Genomic DNA, 16,524 nt, shown 5'->3' with positions numbered 1-16,524 from the left:
TGGGCAGAACAGCTAATATTTATCATCAAGGTCAAAATATTTTAAAAATCAAGGCAGGATTTAAAACAATGCTGACCGTTATTCACAATGCTGCACTTCATGCCTTTCTGAATAGTGTAATATGATTTTGAAATTTCATTACAACAAGAATACTCACTGTCCCAAAATACTGCAATGGAATTAAGAACATATATATACATACTTTTTTGAGATGGAGACTTGCTCTGTTGCCCAGGCTGGAGTGCGGCTCACTGCAACCTCCACCTCTTGGGTTCAAGCGATTCTCCTGCCTCAGCCTCCCGAGTAGCTGGGACTATAGGCGTGCACCACCACGGCCGGCTAATTTTTTGTATTTTTAGTAAAGATGGGGTTTTACCATTTTGGCCAGGCTGGTCTCGAACTCCTGACCTCAAGTGATTTGGGACGCCTTGGCCTCCCAAAGTGCTGGGATTACAGGCGTGAGCCACTGCGCCCAGCCAGAATCAAGAATTTTTAAAAAGTAGGCGGGTTCTTAGCTACTGGCAACCAACAGCCATTCATTAAATAACCCTAGGACTCAAGTGTTAGCTTTTCCATGTTTTCTAGCTTTTGTTCACATACACGCCTACTTTACTTATAATCAGCATATGCACACAATGTTCAGCCTACCTCTACGTTTTTGCTTAATATTTTGTGAACTGCTCCATATGCTGATACAGTCATACCTCGTTTTACAAGACAATCACATAGACCAAATGCATTCATGTGTTGTACTTCACATGAACATTCCCCTACTAGTGGTCATTAAGGTTGTTTCCAATTTTTAGCCATAATGAACAGAAATACTGCAACTAAAATTCTCAAGCACATTATTTTTTCTTTTTTTCTTTTTTTTTTTTTGAGACGGAGCCTCGCTCTGTCGCCCAGGCTGGAGCGCAGTGGTGATCTCGGCTCACTGCAAGCTCCGCCTCCAGGGTTCACACCATTCTCCTGCCTCAGCCTCCCGAATAGCCAGGACTACAGGCGCCCGCCACCACGCCCGGCTAATTTTTTGTATTTTTAGTAGAGATGGGGTTTCACCGTGTTAGTCAGGATAGTCTCGATCTCCTGACCTCATGATCCGCCCGCCTCGGCCTCCCAAAGTGCTGGGATTACAGGCATGAGCCACCGCACCCAGCCTATTTTTAATTTTGGACTATTTCCTAAGATTAAAATAATCAGGAATACGATTATAAGATTAAAGGTTACAAACATTTTAATGACTCTGGATACTTAACACCCAACTGCTTTCTAGAAGGCAATACCAATTTACAGCATACACCTACACCAGCTCCTTCAGAAACATGCTGGCCCTGAGCTTTGAAAAAATGTAATTCCATAAAAATAAAAAGTTCTCTATTATTGTCTCTATTAAAGCTAACAATCTAGTTGGCAATCTAAAGGCTGCTTCACATGAAGCACAGAACTTCATGTAATCAAGTGCTAAATAGTCTGGCAGAGCAGAGTCTGTTGATGAGGACACACTCATACCAGCTGTGTGAAGAAGACATTTGCCTTATGAGGAGGCAAATGAAGCTGCACTACATTTAGAGAGTAACAGATGACTCTAAGGCAATGATTTTCAAAATTTTCCTAAACAGCAGAAACCTTTCTCCCAGTGAACTCTTCTGCGTACGTCCAACACGGAGGTCAAACAAGCGGAGCTGCTCTGCCTGCAGTGGGCCCCGCTGGCCACAGCGCCAGCTTAGAGCTGCCGGCTCCGAGGAATATCTACAGGAAAATGACAAACGCTCTTTCCAAGGGCGACTCCTCCTACCTCGTGGAGTCTCTTCAGCAGACCTTCAGAATCTAGCCCTCCTGCTCCGTAACTCAACACAAAGGGGGCACGAATTCGAAAATGTCATTTGTCAAAAGATTTGGAAATCAGTCAGCCCACTGTGTTCTATTTCTGTTTACAAACAAAACACCCAAAGACACTAAAGTATAATAGATAATGCACAATATCATTTTCAAACATAAACTTCTTTCTCTAAACAGTTTTACTTCCAAGAAATAGCAGATAAAGCATTCCTCAAGAAAATGGTAGAGACCTGGACAGTTAGAGGGAGAAAAAAGTGTCATGATTAAACAATATAAATATTTTCATTTTGAAAAAATAAAAATCATTCAATTTTCTGAGCTACCAATCACTCTAAATAAAGCAGGGAAGAATGAGAATGCCATCACTTAAAAAAAAGAAAAAAAAGAGACAGAGAGAGAGAAATAGTTTAATACATAATTTTTCTAAATTTCCTAACATCGATATCCTGACTTCTGCTTTCAAACGGCACTAAACATAAACATTCAGTTTAAACACTTACTGGTTCTCCAAGTTTATCCAAGTTATCCAGGAAATATTTTACAGATTCACCCTAAAAACAAGAAGAAAACAAATAGTTATTAGGGCTTAGAAATGGAAGATCTTGTTACAACAGTTTATATTATACTGTCTGGTTGTATACTTAACCCAAACAGACTTTGTTTAGTCACCAATTTCAGACAGCTAACCTTCCTAAAAACATATAAAACGTCTGTTCTGTCACAGAATGCTAAATCTGCAAAGGCAGGCTGATTTCACAAATGCTTTATAGCATCAATATCCCAAGTGATCATCTATTTGGACAGAATTACACGCATGCTTTTTGCTATAACTATGTATCCACAGCGAAGACATATAATTAGAAAACTGCTTTTGAGATAAAACATAAATTTAAAACTGAAATTTAAGTGACAGTCTTTTTGTCTACATTTTCTAGCTAAAGTGAGTAAGTTAGTAGCGATGGTAGTTATCTTCAGAGACAAACCAAACCAGAGATGAGGTAAGAATACTATACAAAATCCCCCAGTCACAGGCAGGGACAGGAGTGCCTTGCTCAGGAAGGTCCTGGATAGTGCTGCTGGCTTCACATCTCCAATACATCTTCTACCAAGTGGCCTATCCTCTCTGAGCCCAGTTTTCTCTACGAAACCTCCAAGCAATTTCAAACATCTAAACTATATGAGAATACATTCCTAACATGAAAACACTTGACCAGAGGACACAGAAAACAGGGGAACTATTTTGGGAAAGAAGGGCTCTGTGTCCGAGTCTCCTAGTCCTCACCCGCTGCGTTTCCTTTCTCGCGGGATTCTACAGCTGCAGCACCGACCCTGCCTGAAGCTACTTCCAAGTGTTCCTGAAAGCAGCACCTCATTTAGTATGCCTGGGAATCATAAGATCTCCTCACACTGCAGGCTCTGGTTTAGTAGGTCTAGGTGGGACCCCAGTTTCTGCGATTCAAGGAGTGCTTTGGACCATACTTTGAGTAACAAGACTTGAAAGTAGCAGTTATGTAATTTTTTGGTCTCAAGATCCCACAATATGATTCGGCAGTGTTCGGCAATGGCACTGCTAGGTATATACCCAAATGAAAGGAAATGAGGATATGGAGGAGAGAAATATCTGTATTCCCATGTTTACTGCGGCACTCTTCACAACAGCCACGATTTGGAAGCAGCCTAAGTGTCCATCAAAAGATGAATGGATAAAGAAAATGTGATACATATACACAATGGAGTACTACTCAGCTATAAAAAAGAATGAGATTCAGTCATTTGCAACAACATGCATGGAACTGTAGGTCATTACGTTAAGTGAAGTAAGACAGGCACGGAAAGACAAACATTGCATGTTCTCACTTATTTGCGGGAGCTAAAAATCAAAGCAATTGAACCCATGGAGATAGAGAGGACGGTTACCAAAGGCTGGGAAGGGCAGCAGGGGTTGGGGTGGCAGGAGGTGGGGACAGCTAATAGGTACAAAAGATAGTTAAAGTGAGTGAACATGGCCCAGTATTTGATAGTACAACAGGGTGACTATAGTCACTAATAATTTAAGTGTACATTTAGAAATAACTAAAAGAGTATAATTGGATTGTTGGTAACATAAAGAATAAATGCCTGAAGGGATAGATACCCTATACTTCCATGATGTGATTATTATGCATTGCATGCCTGTATCAAAACAGCTCATGTACGCCAGAAATATATGAATCTATTATGTGCCCAACAAAATTAAAAACAGAAAAATTAAAAAAATAAAAATGGAGGCCATGGAAACATGATGATGTCTCCGGATTCAGTGAGCTCAACAGCTTCTTATCACTTCTTTTTGTCTGTTTTGTGTCCTCATTCAAATTTTACACGAAGCTCAGTACTAGGCAACTAGTTTCCTCTCCTCCTACCTTCCTAAAGTGTCTGGCAGATAAAACATGAATTACTGGGAGAAAGTTACCCTTCAATAATTTTTTCCTAACAATTTCAGAAGTGATCAAAGTCTTCTTGTTGTCTAATATTAATGTTAAGGAAAAGATGTGAATTTCAGTCCTTTCTCTAACAAGGAGTGATCTGGCCAAGTCTCTAAACTTCTTCAGGCCTCCATTTCCCCCAGAGTTACATGAAGAAGTTCAGTGGTTCAATGGATAACCAACCACTTAAGTTCCGCCCTGTGCAACAATTTCAGTTAGTTCCACTGATTTAAAGTTAAGTTCTCCTTTCCTCATATGCCATGTGGCTGCTAATCCTAAATCTGCTTTTGTTGTGACTCATTCAAGTGGTGTTGTTTCCACATTCTTTGCTAATAAGTAAACGATTTAAGGTAGTGGGCAAGAATATTATCGGTTTAAGACTCACTTTTCGCTGGTTATAACTTGAGTCTTGAGACTTTTCCCAGTTCATTTTATGTTACTGAAGGGAATTTTTGTTTTTGTTTTTTATTTTGAGACAAGGTCTCAATCTGTTGCCCAGGCTGGGGTGCAATGGTGCGATCTTGGCTCACTACAACCTCTGCCTCCTGGGTTCAAACCTTTCTCCTGCCTTAGCCTCTGGGGTAGCTGGGATTACAGGTGTGTACCTCCACACCCAGCTAATTTGTTGGCCACGTTGGTCTTGAACTCCTAACCTCAGGTGATCCACCTGTTTCGGCCTCCCAAAGTGCTGGGATTACAGGCATAAGCTACCATGAGTGGCCTGGGAATTTTAAAAATAAACTTTCAAAGAAATTTCATTTCACAGTTAACACTTTAAAAACTTAAGATGTTTTATTTTGCCTTTAGTTCTTTTTTCTCTGTTCAGAACACTACAGGTAACTTTCTAGGTTACTGCAGTAAGGCTGAAAAGTATAAAGTAGCATGGCACTCTGAAAAGTGTTCCAATATTTCTTTAGCCTTGTGGATATTTCAGCTTCATTTAAATGGCATAGCAGCCAGTGGACCTGGGTTCTAGCCACAAGATAGATTTTATTATTGACAAAGTCAACGAACAATATTAGGTGAGCTTCAGTTACCCTTTGAGTATTAGAAGTCTATGAGGTTCCATGAACCATATTTCACGTAAGTTTTACAAAGTAGTGTCTAAGCTGGAATGGCCTCAATGTTGCCCCCACTTCACAAGAATAATTTGTTATAAACATTCTTTGCTTGTAAAGACAAAATGGGTCAGGAGTCCTAAGCCTGAAGGTAACAGAAAAGCTGAGAACAAAAGTTAGAAAATAATTCCTATTAAACAAATTCATAGTCATAGAGAGGCTTAGCAGCTTATCGACCCAGTTACTGAACAGGTGACATTTGTATTCAACGCTCTCTTCTGCACAGCTAAAATATATAAAGGAAAGGATTCAGAATGCACTTCTTTAAAAGGATATGGAATTTAAGCTGGATAGCCAAAAAACACACAAGAAGAACTGATCTCCTGTTTCAGAACATACTCTAAAACACCACTGGTTTTATGTCAATAAGAAAACAGCAACTCTGCTTATAGAAAACAGGTAAAGAGGAGAGTCTTAGCAAAGTCTGATCCATGCCTGAAGAATAGAACAGAAAGTTTATAGAGACGGGTATCAAATATAGATTTTCTAATAAAAAGAAGGTAAACATACTCTAGAAAGCCATTTGGCAATATGTATTAAGATCTTTCAAATGATCCTCAACACAGCACCACTGAAAAAGTATACACAACTGCAGCAGTGCTAGTGAAGTACTATTACGGCAGAAGGAAGAGCTGGTTGAGAACAAATGGATCGCTCCTTGTATTTCTCTAGATTCTGGACCAGGGGTCTGTCCACAAACTATATAGCTGAAGGCCAAATCCAGCCCAATGCCTGTTTTTGTATGGCTCATTTTTAAATGGTTGGGGAAAAAAATTAAAAGACTATTTCATGACATGTAAAACTGATATGAAATTCAAACTTCAATATCCATAAATAAAAATGTATTGGAACACAGCCACGCTCACCTGTTGGTATATTGTCTATAGGAACTTCCAGGTACTAACAGCAGAGGTGAGGGGTGGAGACTGAGGCAGTGTGGTGCTCTCATCACTTTGCACCACTGCTTGGTGCACCACAAACTGCACTGACAGTTAGAACTTGAAAATGTTGCAAGTGTCACCAGTATTGCCACACCATGACATTAAAAAAAAAATAGTAGTAAATACACATCCATCCAAATAAAAAGAAGGCCCTGAACACCACACTTTTAAGGCACACCGGGATGTAAATAATTTTGCTATCAAATTCCATGGTAAAGCATTATTTATTATGCAATGACACCATAGCTACGCTAGAGGAATACAACGTATGCCAACATTTACAGACTAAGCTTTCTTCAATCCTCCTAATCCACAGAAAAGCAACGGTCATAAAACAAAAACAAAACACACACAAAATTTTAAAATAGAATAGCTTATTGTTGCAGAATTTCTTCACCAAAACAAAAAATGAAATGAGACTGCAACCAAAGTGTTTTCAAAGTTTTTGTTAGACAAGCAAGGAATGCCACTTGCCAAGTGAGTTAGTAACTCATGTTTGATTGTAACAGCTGAAGAAATATGGCCAGAGAAAATAATCTTGTTTAAGACTATTGGCCTTTCAGTGATATCAGCTGCTCAGAGTTGAGGACACTGGGAACAACCATCAACTGTCAATTAAGAAACATGGCAAATTAGTTCAGTGGTTTTCCTTGGCTTTTGCTGAGTTTATTACCACAATGCTCAGTTGTTGTTTACTTGGGGAAGCAATGCCAAGTTTGAAGTGACTGAAGAACCAGCCTGTATGAATAGACCATGCGGAAGAGCTACGTGTGAGAATATTTTCAGAGAAGCTGAGAAAACACTAAATGAGTACAACCTAAACTGGAATATGCTAGGCTGTGTTACAACTGACGGTGGTAAAAACGCATGGAACAGAAAAGGGGTCAAACATACAAAATGTGTGTAAGGGTTATTCACCGCATTACTCATGAGCATGGACCCTGTGGGAAACACAGGAATCTATCATGTGTTCCTGAATGAGTAGTGTCAATGATGAATTTAACACGCTCCTGTGTACTTGACCATCATCAGGTCAGGAGTTTTTGTCAGAAACAAAAAGTGAAAATTCTGACAGTTTGATGTCTTAGCAGTGCTAAAGTTTTACTGGCATTTTTCTGAGCACAGGGATGGAACTCATTTCTTTTCCTGAACAAGAACTACCCGTAACCACTACTGTTGAACACTGAATGGTTTCGGAAATTAGCCTGAGGGCAGACTTGATTTGATTTCTGAATGAATTCAGTCTAAAATTACAAAGCAAAACGGCATTGTTGGTGAAACTTACACTCTGGTAGTCATTTCGACAGCTAGCATAGTTTTAATCAAAACAATGTCAAACTGCTTTATATACTTCCTTTCCCGTCAAAAGTTAAAAACAAGAATTGAGACTTCCATTCCCATACAAATTCCCAGTGGACATAATATTTCTAAACTCTAACTACAGTTCCAACAGCATCTTTCAGACCTCTATGTAAGTGCAAAGAAAATTTCCATATTTCAAAATCCATTTATGCAAATGAAGAGCTTCTACCTAACCTTCAAGTGGTTAATCTGCAATGTAATGACACGCTAAGAGGCAAACACTGAGAAGAATCTAACAGAATTCTGTAAGTATCTCTCAAGCAATGATTATGCTCAATAAAAATCATATGCTATGGCTGGCACGGTGGCTCAAACCTGTAATCCCAGCACTTTGGAAGGCGGCCAAAGTGGGAGGATTGCTTGAGCCCAGGAGTTTAAAACTTGCCTAGGCAACATACTGAGACCTCATCTCTACAAAAAGTTAAAAAATTAGCTTGGTGTGGTGGCATGTGCCTGTAGTCCCAACTACTAGGGAGGCTGAGGTAGGAGGATCACCTGATCCCGGGGGTTGGAGCTGCAATGAGCTGTGATCCTGCCACTGCACTCCAGCCTGGGTGACAGAGCAAGACCTTCTCCAAAAAATTAAAAAAAAAAAAAAATCATATGCTCATTTGGCAGTATCTGTGTGAAAATATATTTTTGAGGATGAAATGTGTAAAATCTCATTACAGATCAGAATTGAGGAACATCTGCAACTGATTTTGACAAAAAAAAAAAAAAGCTAAAATGTTGAATCCCAATAAGCAAAATGTTATCCCTGCAAAATAATCCAATTTTTTTTCACATTCCTAGCCACAAAAACTCACACACAAGTTTATATTTTTAATCTCACTGATAAAAATTGTTATATAAATACATACCTAATGCCCTTGACTTCTTCCCTTGGCATACAGTGCCTAAAATATTATACTAACTGACCCTTTATGCATTTCTAGACCAATGATTCTTAATCCTGGTAGTAGTCTATCAGAATTACCTAATGTGCTTATTAAAAATAGATTACCAGGTCTCCAAACAAATCCACCCAATCAAAATCTTAGCAAGTTCCAAGAGAATTGATTGTGACGCAGTCAGACCTAGCATTACTTCAAATCTGGATATATATTTTACTCAAAACTGGATTCCATATTAATTTCATCTTTTAGGATCAATTATACAAAATCTGTTTTTAAAGTCTTCTAAAAATGCCAAGGTAAGAAATTTAGCGTAGTTTTATCTTATTGTAAAAATAGGTTTGTTTTTTGTTTTCTTGAGACAGGGTCTCAACTTTGGTTATCCAGGTTGGAGTAGTGGCACAAATGTCAGCACAGCACACTGTAGCCTTGACCCCTGGGCTCAGGTGATTCTCCCACCTCAGCCTCCAGCATAGCTGGGATTACAGGCACTCGCTACCATGCCTGGTTAATGGTTTGTATTTTTAGTTGAGATGGGGTTTCAGTATGTTGCCCAGGGTGGTCTCAAACTCCTGGACTCAAGCAACCCACCCACCTCAGCCTCCGAGAGTGCTAGGATTACAAGCAGGAGCCACCGCACCCAGCCGTAAGAGTGAATTTCAAGCAGCATTTGCATTCTTCATAATTCACCATGTCTCACAAGAAAACATCAGGCCTTCTTTTGGGATATCTGAATCATAAACAATAAAATTAAGTCTACATATAGCTTCCTCTTTTAAAAAAACTTAGACAATTCTGACAAATTTTACTTCCTACTGTACTATAGCTCTAGCTGCCTACCTGTCTATACCCCTAGAGCCTATTTTCAAATGTTCACCATAGTCCACAGCTTTCAAGCTAACTCAGACTTTGTGGTTAAAAATTAATGGACCTGATACTCCAGATTAACATTACTGAACATGCTAAGAAGTGCAAATGGGAAAAGTTATCGTAAGTGCTACTTATATTTTAGCAATAGGACCCTAAGGAACCTGAAACCTCACTTAAACTTACAAAATTAATTTGCTTCTATAACAGACACTTACACATTGCATGATAGGTAAATAAGCAATTAAAAATGCTTAATAAGCAGCACTCCCTGGCCAGGTTCCGTGGCTCAATGCCTGTAATCCCAGCACTTTGGGAGGCTAAGGTGGGAGGATGGCCTGAGCCCAGGAGTTCGAGACCCAGCCTAGGAAACAGAGAGAGATCTCATCTCTACAAAAAAATAAAATCAGCCAGGTGTGGTGGTGCACGCCTGTGGTCCCAGCTATTTGGGAGGCTGAGGTGGGAGGATTACTTGAGCCTAGGAGTTCAAGACTACAGTGAGCCATAACTAAAAAGCAGCACTCTCCATCTTTTTATGTGGTAAACAGGTAAAAAACTGCACTATGATGAAAACAGCAGATAAGACACAACAAATAAAAATTATAAGTAATGTGTAAGGTTTTAATTTTCAGAGTTAAAATGAGAGGCCTACCCTGCCAAACATAATTATCATTTTATGTATTTGTTAATCGTCACTAAAAACCCAAAAACTATATGATTTTCTATATTTTATACTCCCAAAATAAGACCAAATCACTACTCTCCGCCAAAATAAAAAAAAAACCCGTAAGATAAAACAAAAATCACATCCAACCCTTAAACCTCAAATCCTTCAAATCAAGACTACAATATCCTTCTGAGTCAAGTCAGAGTTCCAATACCAACATAATTGACAAATACAATCTATCACTTTATCATCTGATCCCCAAAGGGAGTGATGATCTATAAATACTTATCAGTATCAGGAAGCCATGACTAGAAAATACTCTATGGCTTAGACGTAAGACTTTCCATTAAAAACAAAAACAAAACTACTCATTTTCACAAATCATAAGCCAAGTTTATATGGACTATAAAACAAAGCCACTTTCAAAGTAAGTATAATTTAAAAAATATGAAGCAGAGGAGGTTCATTAACACACAGAACTTCTAGATTATACAAGATCTAATATAGTATGAACCCCCTTTTAAGAAAACTGCACAGAAAATGAGATTATGAGGAGACTCATCAAAATGTAACAGTGGTTATAAAGACATACACATGAACCTTTTCCCAGCATATTCTTTTTTTTTTTTTTTTTTTTTAAAAGAGATGGGTTTTCGCTTTGTATCCCAGGCTGGTCTCAAATTCCTGGGTTCAAGCAGTCCTCCCACCTCAGCCTTCCGAGTAGCTGGGACTACAGGCGGACCACCACATCCAGCCACTGGGGACCCTTTAAAAAACTAAGAAAATCTTTTGCTTAAATTTCCATGGCGGTTTTATCAGTACCTCCTAAGGCATGAGTCAGTTTCTACCTCATCGCGATCATCTGTGTACTTGTTTTATTTCCTTTTCTACGAAGGATTGTTCCTGGGGATGGTTTTTGCCTTATTAGTCATTGTATCCCTGGTATTATTCGCATATAGCGTTAAATAATATATACGTTTGAAAAAAATGAGTATCACAGAATTGGACTCTTCTTGAAACTAGGAACACTGACATGCTAATTTCTCCTTTACAACAAAAGGCTTTCCTAAGAATGATGTGAGAGGCAAAAACAAAACCAAATATTCAAAATTTCTATCATTTAAGAAAACAATGCTGGGCGTGGTGGTTCATGCCCACAATCCCAGCACTTTGAGAGGCCAAGGTGGGCAGATCACTTGAGGCCAGGAGTTTGAGACCACGCTGGCCAGCATGGTAAAATCCCATCTACTAAAAGTACAAACATTAGGCGGGCATGGTGATGGGCACCTGTAGTCTCAGATACTTGGGAGGCTGAGGTAGGATAATTGCTTGACCCAGGAGGCAGAGGTTGCAGTGAGTTGAGATCACGCCACTGCACTCTAGCCTGATAGAGTGAGACTGTCTCAAAAAAGACAAAGAAAAAGAAAAAAGAATACCGCCTACCATATAAGGAAGAAGGGAGGGGGGGAATAACACTTCACAGGTGATTCTTAAGGTTGCTCATCATCTACTTGCAAGAACCACTGTAATTAGAATTTTCCTAAATGGTAGCAGTTGCCTCTTGAAGTAATTAGCTCACTGGTACTTAGGGCATTTCATGAAATACTTGAGCCTAAAAAGAAGACTATTTCATATATCATGAAAGGTATGACTCTAGATCACTTGTCTTGCTTCAACACTAGGATGATAGCACCACAACCTTAAGCAACTTTCAGGTCACCAAGAAAGATGAAAGTCAAGGAAAACAGATCAAACTATCTCTAATTCCTGCCTCCCTACTTTACTCTTCAGTTCCACAACACCTTCTTCTTCCAATCTGCAGCCCCCTTTTCCCCTACATACACACTTTCCAGAGAGCTATAGCCCCTGCCTTCTAGAATCTAGCCTCTAGAATCTAGCCTTCCCCAACTAGGTGACAGTTTCCTTAAAGAGGAATACTACAGATTTTGTTTCTTAAAAAGGAGGTAAAAACAAAAAGAAAGAAAGAAAGAAAAAAAAAAAAAAAAGAGGCAGTTACTGATATAATACTGAGAAGTTCACCTGAATGAGAAACGTTAAAGATGTTGGGAGAAACTTGGTGAACACTGAAGGATCAAGGATACTGTTGGGTTGTGCTGCTGAGTCAAAAAGTATTTACCAAGAACTACCTAAAATAGGAGAAAGATAATAGTATCTGATAAAATGCTGAATTAGTTATGCAGTTAGCATGTCGTGTTTGAATTCTCCAGCTAGTCCCAACTGACTATCTCCAACATTATCTCCTACTTTTCCCTATGAAACAAGCTCCATGCTCATCTCCTCATGCTTCTGGAAAATTCTGTGCATATTCCTACCTCCTCTACCTAACACCATTTCCCCCATACGCCTCTGCCTCCACCTCCCCTTCTCCTTTTCTGCGGTTCTTACTATTATACAGGGAACAAAGACAAATTTTAAGTTGAAAGACAGCTTGGAGAACAAGTAACCTTATGCTCCATTTTACAGATGAGAAGCCTAAAGGTCAGGGAAGTTAGGTGGCTTAGCCAATAAAACTGTTTTAGTGGCAGAACCAAGAATTTAATATATTCTGATTCTTATTTTTCCCCTACCTCCACTGCAACTTCCCAACTCTCGGTAATCAGACACTTCACTCAGTATCTTTTTCACTTATAGTTTATACCACTTATGGCACTTCTTTATTTTTATATGTAGTCCTATATGTCAAATTCAGACTCCAAATCTCTTTGCTACACCTCCCTGTATCCTAGGATAGCAATTTTACCCTGTACATAGCAATAGCTACATAAACATCTGCTGAATTTTTTGTATTATAACTTCCCCTTTATGACATCCTGTTTCCATCTTACTATTTCTACAAATGTCAGAGTTGTTACAAGCATAATACATTGAACGGGAAGGTTTTTTTTTTTTTAAAGGCAACTTTCTGCCACTAAATTCCACTTGTTTATAAATGTAAATGCTAAAGACAGAAAAAGAGATCAACTCAAATGTACATCGCAAAGATCTTCAGTGGCATAAAGCGCATGACCCTTTTCAAAGAAAGTCTGAATGCTTTGAAGAGCACTGTAGACAGAGGTTCGGGAAGATGCTAAGACAAAATGGGAAGCTCCTACTCCATGTAAGTAACCATTCAGTGTTAACATCAATCAAAAAGACATCCCATAAAAGAGAAATAAAGTATCCTGGTAGTTCAAAGAAAATAATACAAAGATAGAATTTGGAAGGGGCAAAGATGATGACAAATCTTCCTAACTGCTTTTTCTCTGAGCAGATTTAGAAACTTTCAGAATATTTTTAAACCTGAAGTTTTAGCAGATCCAAATTCAAAGTAAGGACCAAGCAGGGCTATTAACTACTCCAAGATTATATCTCCAGATGCTAGTGAAGAATCACAGATTATGCAGAATTTGAAAGGTTTTGTTTTTGTCATAGACAGTATATATTCTAATGATTAATACTGGGAATTTGACAAAGGTCAAATTCTGACAATGAGAATGTTAGGTAATAATATGCAACACACATGTAATTAACTTCATTTTACTGGATTTTATAGACTATAATGAAGGTCACATTATAATGAAGGTCACACTGAAGTAGGCTATTCAAAAGTTTGTTTGCTACTAAAATAAAACATCATTGCTTAGTCTTGTAAAATGTCCAGAATTTAATTGCAGGCCAATTACGTATGTACGTAAATGGCAGAAATTTCACTTTGAAAAAAACATGGCAATTATAAAGAACTAAATAAAGTGAATTAAAAAGTATCCAATTTTGGCTGGGTGTGGTGGCTCATGCCTGTAATCTCAGCACTTTGGGAGGCCGAGGTGGGAGGACTATTTGAGCCCAGGAGTTCAAGACCATCCTGGGCAACATAGCGAGACCCCATCTCAATTTTTTAAAAAAGTATCCAATTTTTATGTGTTGAGATCTCTTTAGTTATGAGGCTAACATCACCTATATGCGTCTTTTAAAAGCAAACAGCTCAAAAAATATTGAAAGTAAAACAATCTTTCCAAGAAGAAACAATCTTATTACCAAGATAATTAAGTAGAGTTTCTTCTGAAACCGAAGTATACAAGTGATTCCAAAAATGAAAGTATAATTCAAAGTTTATATCCAGTTTTTCTTTATAGAGAACCAACCAAGTGCCATAAAGAGCAGGACATCTAAATTAAGTACTAGTACACACAGCCTACTACAGACCTAGGCTATATGATATGGCCTATTGCTTCTAGGCACAAACCTGTATAGCATGTTACTGTACTGAATAGGGCAGGCAACGGTATCACAATGGTAAGTATTAGTCTATCTAAACATAGAAAAGTTTCAGTAAAGATATAGTATGAAAGATTTTAAAATGCTACACCTGTATAGGGCAGCGCCCTTATAATCTTATGGGGCTACCATCTTATATGCAGTCAGTCATTGACCAAAACATCTTCCTGGCACACGACTGTAAATGTCTGTGTTCTAAAATAGCTAAGCCCAATGGTTTAAAATGGTTTACACACTTCCCATGCATATGTTAAGTCCTTTGTTTTGCAAGTTTGGAACATTTCAAAGAGGAAAAAGAATCAAGTGATATGAGAGAAAACTGGAAATCTAAGTGTATTCATACTTAATCACAACTATGAGGACCTTTATTAGCATAAGGTTTTTATAGACCTATAATATGCCTTTAATTTCCATCAGAGTTATAATCCCAAAACAAATCCAGGTCAGAATGTTTTCTAAATATTCATTAGGCAGGACTCATTAAGCATATGCTTGGGGAAAGCTATTCAATAGCAAAGTTATTGCCTTGGTTTTAAAAAAGACCTAAGAGTTGGGCATGGCCGTGCATGCCTGTAATTCCAGCTACTCAGTAAGCTGAGGCAGAGGGATCTATTGAGCCCAGGAGTTCTACACCAACCTGGGCAACATAGAGAGACCGTGTGTGTGTGTGTGTGCGTGTGTATAAAAGAGACCTAGATATAGGCTTTTATCAATAATTCACATACGTATACAGTGATAACTTCAGTCCAGGTTCAATACAAGAGTAGGCTTATAATGGAGTCTATTCAGAAGACTTTCCATCTAGCATGTACTTACATAAAGTTTTCAGCAAGAATTAAATGTCAAACATAAATAGATACAAAATGGAAAACTCTGGGGTTAAGGCTGGTTAATCAACCAAGACTTTTCGATTCAATCCGAGGATATAGCTAGTAAAAAGACAGAAGGTAATATTTGTTACTACTTACACTCAATTTCCCATCCTATCTGTCCTTTCTCTACTGTCTCTCCACATATTAACATAAAAATATGAAATATACCATGATATTGTTCTGTCTAGACTATTTATCTGAAGTCTATTACATGCAATTCCTTAAAGACAGTAAATACAAAACCAGGCCTGGTTATATTTTAAGTTTATTCACAGCTTTGAAAATGATTTTAAAGTTAAAAAATCTTGGAACCATCTTATTTCAAACATTTGAAATATACTACCTCGAAGGCCTTCCCAGTCCAGAGGCTGGCTTACATACAGCATACAAAACTCTCCTCCTGGTTCTCAGAGCTTACCATGGACCAGTTTCACTTCTTTTACTTAATGCCTTTCCAACATTCTCATTTTGCCTGGTTGTCACAAGGGACCTATTCTATTGGTCTTTATGTTGATATTGCCTTTTTTGCCCCATGGCTTTCTCTACGACTTCATTTTTCTCTGGGAAAAAAACACAGTACTAGGCTGGGCACAGCAGTTCATGTCTGTAATCCCAGCATTTTGGGAGGCTGAGGCGGGTGGATCACCTGAGGTCAGGAGTTCCACACTAGCCCGGCCAACTTGGTGAAACCCCATCTCTACTCAAAATGCAAAAATTAGCCGGGCGTGGTAGCTGGCGCCTGTAATCCCAGCTACTCAGGAGGCTGAGGCAGGAGAATTGCTTGAAACCAGGAGGCAGAGGTTGCAGTGAGCCAAGATCGCGCCACTGCACTCCAGCCTGGGCAACAGAGCGAGACTCCATCTTAAAAAACAAAACAAAACAAAACAAAATCCACAGTACTTGATGTGATGCATAGCGTATGTTTTCAACAAGGGTAATACTGTCATCGTTATCATTAGAGCATAGTTAGGCTGGGCACACTGGCTGACATCCGTAATCCCAATGCTTTGGGAGGCCAAGGTGGGAGGATCACTTGAACACAGGAGTTCGAGATCAGCCTGAGCAAAAGAGCAAGACACCATCTCTATATAAAGAGAAGAAATCAGCTGGGTGTGGGTGTGTGGTGGACCTGTAGTCCAGCTACTAAAAGGCTGAAGCAGAAGGATTACTTGAGCCCAGATGTGCAAGGCCATAGTGAGCTATGATTGCACCACTGCACTCCAGC

The 16,524-nt window shown here is 38.8% G+C and overlaps 1 protein-coding gene across 1 annotated transcript in view; it reads right to left on the bottom strand.

Annotated features, from left to right (window-relative positions):
- The window catches only part of GNA13 (guanine nucleotide binding protein (G protein), alpha 13), a 46,886-nt gene that overhangs the window by 6,999 nt on the left and 23,363 nt on the right, over positions 1 to 16,524 (bottom strand). The window contains exon 3 of the mRNA XM_011970705.1: positions 2,340 to 2,390. Coding sequence (XP_011826095.1) covers positions 2,340 to 2,390 — 51 coding nt within the window. The remainder of the gene's footprint in view (positions 1 to 2,339; positions 2,391 to 16,524) is intronic.

Source organism: Mandrillus leucophaeus, unplaced genomic scaffold (assembly GCF_000951045.1).
Source record: "Mandrillus leucophaeus isolate KB7577 unplaced genomic scaffold, Mleu.le_1.0 Scaffold966, whole genome shotgun sequence".
NCBI lineage: Eukaryota > Metazoa > Chordata > Mammalia > Primates > Cercopithecidae > Mandrillus > Mandrillus leucophaeus.
The sequence above is the reverse complement of the archived record's forward strand: the minus strand, read 5'-3'. Positions and strand labels throughout refer to the sequence as shown.